Genomic DNA, 4950 nt, shown 5'->3' on the forward strand with positions numbered 1-4950 from the left:
ATGGGGGGGAGCATTTAACTGGTAAATAAGATCAAATGTTTTTATACTAATATAAACATGTGTTATGAAACGGAATGAAACGGCACAAATTTGCAAGATCAGGCATGAAACTTCAAAGAGACGTTGTGCTGGACGGGGAGCTACTTTGAGCTGTTGCCCCAAACCCACAGGGAATGCGAATGAGGTCTCTCTCCTGCCATAAGTCATTGAGATACACGGAGGGTGGAGCTAGGATTTAACTTTTTTTTTTTCTGATCCCAGCTCCTGTACTTGTCCAGGGTTGAAAACGGTGAGAATTTTAAGAGTTTTAAGAGTTCCAGAGAGAGTAGTTTGAGCGTGGGCTTCAGCAGAACATGGGGCACGTGAAGATGGGGGTCATGGGACAGAACATTCCAGGCGAGGAGATGGTATGAACAAAGGACAGGAGGCAAGAAAATGAGGGCTGTGTAAGGTGAACAATAGCTCGAGGGACAAGTACATGAAGATGTATGATGGGAAACCGAATTAGAAACGTGGATTGGCTTCAGGAAGCATTATCTGATGGGAGAGTGGAGACACCACGTGGAACGCTAGAGGTGGGAAGGCCGGAACCACAGTAACAGCAGAGGGAGCGAGCGGAGGGCTTGCCCGCAGGAAACCACCATGACTTACTAAAGGATGGGGCGGAGAGCAGGATCCAGGAGAAGCAGGTGGAACGTTGCGGCTGAGCCACAGGCCACCTGAGGTGCCGTCAGAGCATCTTGGTGGGGAGTTAGAAAATGCGCAGCTGGAGCCAATGGCTGGGATTTGGTCTGTGAATTACCTGCATCCAGGTGAAAATTGTCACCTTGGTATTGAAAGACTGCCATCAGAGAGGGAGTCATCAGAAGAGCAGGAGGGCACACCTGAAGGGAGGTTTAAAGGAAGGACGCATTCAGCAGTAGCGGAAGGTGGGAGCAGGTTGGAGCTATTGTCGAATAGTCCCTGGCACACAGTAGGGATGCAAATATTTGTGAGAAGAATGAAAGAATAAACCAGGGGTAAGAAAACGATACATCCAGGACAAACCATATGAAAGAAATAGTGATAGAATCTGCCCGTAGGGGTGTTAAGCGATTGTTGCTTTTTTTTTTCTGGAACATGCTCTGCAGGCTCTTTCAACACTGACCATTAGGAAACTTTGCCCCCATCCTGCAGAGTGGAGGCTGGGGGGTGTGGGGTTTAAGGTGTGACTTTCCTGTAAAGGTAACAATTTAAAGCAAACTCAGGCCTTTTCCATTCAATCTCAACTTCCAGAGAATAAAAATGTATAATACCACCGCATGGCTCACATAACTTCATTACAAATCACTTTTTTCCTTTCCCTGGTGGTTTCCCCCCTTTCCCCTTAGAAAGAAAGAGGATTGCAGATTAGGGACTCCTTGGCAGTGTGACCTTCACTAGGGGTGGTATCTAAATCCTTTTTAAAAAGTTTATTTAGGAAGACTCTACTTCCTGAGAATCTTACCCCAGACATTTCCTAATATATTATTTAAAAAAAAAAATGGGGCGCCTGGGTGGCTCAGTTGGTTAAGCAACTGCCTTCGGCTCAGGTCATGATCCTGCAGTCCCGGGATCGAGTCCCACATTGGGCTCCCTGCTCAGCGGGGAGTCTGCTTCTCCCTCTGACCCTCCCCCTCTCATGCTCTCTGTCTCCCATTCTCTCTGAGATAAATAAATTAAAAAAAATAATAAAATAAAAAAAAATAAAAAAAATGCATTTCCCGGGGTGCCTGGGTGGCTCAGTCCCTTAAGTCTCCTACTCTTGATTTCAGTTGAGGTCATGATCTCAGGGTCATGAGATCCAGCCCCCCCTCACCCCCCCATGGGCTCTGGGCTCAGTGCAGAGTCCGCTTCTCTCTCCTGCCCCCCCTCCCGCGCTCGCTCTCTTTCTAAAATCAATATTTTTAAAAAGTGCATTTCCAATTTCTCTTCCTTAGAGAAAAGTTTTTTTTCCTTTAAATCATTTCGCTTTAAAAATATTACTCTAAAAGGGAGAAGCAGGGGCCGAGGGCCGGTTTTTTGGGGGCATAGGCAGCGGGGCGGGGCGGTGGCGCGGAGTGGGGAGTCCCGGGCCTGGCTTTGTTTACCGAGAGAGCCCGAGGCCAGAGTCCAGAGAGGGGGCGGGGAGAGAGCGGCCCCTCGCCCGCCCAGATCCCCAGGCCGCCTGCTCTTTGAGCACAGCCCGCGGGCCTGGAGCTGGGCGGACCGGGCGGACGGCATGCTGCGGCGGATCGCGTCCCGGTGCGCCCGGGGCCTGGGGGCCGGCGGGGGCGCACATCCTGCCGTGGGGCTCTGCCACCCCGGCCGCAGCTCCAGCAGCCGGTCCTCCGATGCGCCCCGGAACCAGCCCCCCAGCTCCGAGTTCGTGGCGCGGCCGGTGGGCGTCTGCTCCATGATGCGGCTGCCGGTGCAGGCCTCCCCCGAGGGGCTGGACGCCGCCTTCGTCGGGGTGCCGCTGGACATTGGGACCTCCAACCGGCCCGGGGCGAGGTAAGGTCCGAAGGATTCGGGGACACGTGGGTGGACCGCCCGATGGCCACTGGGCGCGAAAGACAAAGGGACGGGCGCCTCCGCTCACCCAGGGTGGGGTTGGAAGTGCTGGCTCCAGAATGCTCCCAATCGGTTGAAAGACCCTTGATTTCCCTCCTCCCGCATCAAGCAGTGGTGAGGGCTGGACATGTGGGCCATCTATTGGTGACAGGAGCCTTCTCCACACGCTGATTCCTCAGCCTTGCTGGGATGGTGGCTGTGGGGCTTACGGGGGCAGGGGACGTTGTTTCTGAGAACAGAGGAAATTGCATGCACCTTCCCCAAACTTCTAGATGTCACCTGATCAAGAATTGCTCAAATACTTCTGTCAAATAAATCTTTAAAAAACAAAACAAGGGGCACCTGGGTGGCTCAGTCGTTGGGCGTCTGCCTTCGGCTCAGGTCATGATCCCAGGGTCCTGGGATCGAGCCCCGCATCGGGCTCCCTGCTCCGCGGGAAGCCTGCTTCTCCCTCTCCCACTCCCCCTGCTTGTGTTCCCTCTCTCGCTGTGTCTCTCTCTGTCAAATAAATAAATAAAATCTTTAAAAAAAAAAAAATAAATAAATAAAATAAAAAACAAAACAAAACAAAACAAAACAAAAAGAATTGCTCAAACACAAGGTGCTTTTAAAAAAAAAAATACATTTTATTATTTTTAAGTAATCTCTACACCCAGTGTGTGACTGGAATTTACAAACCCGACATCAAGAGTCCCACCCTCTATCTCTACCACCTGAGCCAGCCAAGAACCCCAAGGCATTTTTTTCTAAGATCAAGGCAGCTGAAGTAATTTCCTAATTAGTGAGCATCAGCTATTTCTGATTCAGCTCAGCCACTTTACATCTAATAATCTGAAGTATGGATGCCACCATTTATAAAATGTCTCCTTAATGCAAGGCGCTTTGCATAGATGACCTCACTCAATTCCTCCAACAACACAGTAAGGTAAATATCATTATTTCACAGATTAGGAAATTGAGGCTCATGGAGATTAAGAAATTATCTAATGTCATGTAGTAAATTGGTGATGGGTAGTCTCCTAAATCCGTGCCTTTAATCTCTTCAAGTATATAGCCTGGATCAGTGGTTCTCAACCAGGGGTGATTTTGCCCCCAGGGGACATTTGGTGGCTTCTGGAGGCCTTTCTGGTTATCCCAATTTGCCACTGGCATCTAGTGGGTTATAGATTAGGGGAAACATTCTACAAGGCACTGGATGGCCCCCCACATCAAAGATTCCTCCAGCCCCAAATGTCGGCAGTGCAGAGGCTAAGAAATCCTGGCCTAGGTAGGACCTCTGACCTTTTTGGGATGGTTCACAGGATGATTCTTCCTTCTCCAGATTTGGACCTCGGCGGATCCGGGAAGAATCAGTGATGCTTCGGACAGCAAACCCTAGCATGGGGGCCCTCCCCTTCCAGTCCCTCATGGTTGCAGACCTAGGCGATGTGAACGTCAATCTTTACAACCTTACGGACAGCTGCCGTCTAATTCGAGAGGCCTATCAGAAAATTGTAGCAGCTGGCTGTATTCCCCTCACCTTGGGTAATGGCGTCTGTGGGGACAAGTGCAGCTCTGCGCTGAGGGTTCATTTATGGTGGGCTCCTTCCGGGCAAGCCACTGGGAATATGGAGACAGTTGGAAAGAGAATGTTTTAAATTCATTTGTTTTAACCCCTGGGGAGAGGCTGTTTACATTTTTGGACTTGTATGACTGGCAGGGATGGACTAGGGTGAGGAAGTGAGGCATTCACTTTGGGGGGGTTGCCAAAAAGTCAACTATAAATGTGATCGACTTTTCCCTTTTGCCTCAGGCTCCAATATAGTTCAGAATAGCACTATTACTGATCCTGTCTTTTTTTTTTCTTTTAAAGATTTTATTTATTCATTTGACAGAGAGAGACACAGCAAGAGAGGGAACACAAGCAGGGGGAGCGGGAGAGGGAGAAGCAGGCTTCCCGCCAAGCAGGGAGCCTGATGCGGGGCTTGATCCCAGGACCCCAGGACCATGACCTGAGCCGAAAGCAGACGCTTAACAACTGAGCCACCCAGGTGCCCCTGATCCTGTCTTTTTATTTTTTTATTTTTATTTTTTATTTGAGAGAGAGAGTGAGAGAGAGAGAGAGAGCACAAGAGGAGGGAGCGGGAGAGGGAGAAGCAGACCCCCTGCTGAGCAGGGAGCCCGATGCGGGACTCGATCCAGGGACTCCAGGATCATGACCTGAGCTGAAGGCAGTCGCTTAACCAACTGAGCCACCCAGGCGCCCCTGATCCTGTCTTTTTAAAAAAATTTATCATGGAGGGGTGCCTGGGTGGCTCAGTCGGTTGGGGGTCTGACTCTTGGTTTCCCTCAGGTCATGATCTCAGGGTCCTGGGATTGAGCCCCGCATCTGGCTCTGGG

General features: G+C 50.4%; 1 protein-coding gene across 1 annotated transcript; it reads left to right on the forward strand.

The window, feature by feature from the left end:
• Nucleotides 1–2239: 2239 nt before the first annotated feature.
• Nucleotides 2240–4095, forward strand: LOC123323819 (agmatinase, mitochondrial-like; the record flags this gene model as incomplete). The annotated part of the gene is made up of 2 exons (XM_044912320.1): nt 2240–2511; nt 3893–4095. Coding segments are annotated over exons 1-2 (475 nt in total), but the record flags the coding sequence as incomplete, so codon positions are not given.
• Between the last annotated feature and the right edge of the window lie 855 nt (nt 4096–4950).

This window comes from Neomonachus schauinslandi, unplaced genomic scaffold (assembly GCF_002201575.2).
Source record: "Neomonachus schauinslandi unplaced genomic scaffold, ASM220157v2 HiC_scaffold_1173, whole genome shotgun sequence".
Taxonomy (NCBI): Eukaryota; Metazoa; Chordata; class Mammalia; order Carnivora; family Phocidae; genus Neomonachus; species Neomonachus schauinslandi.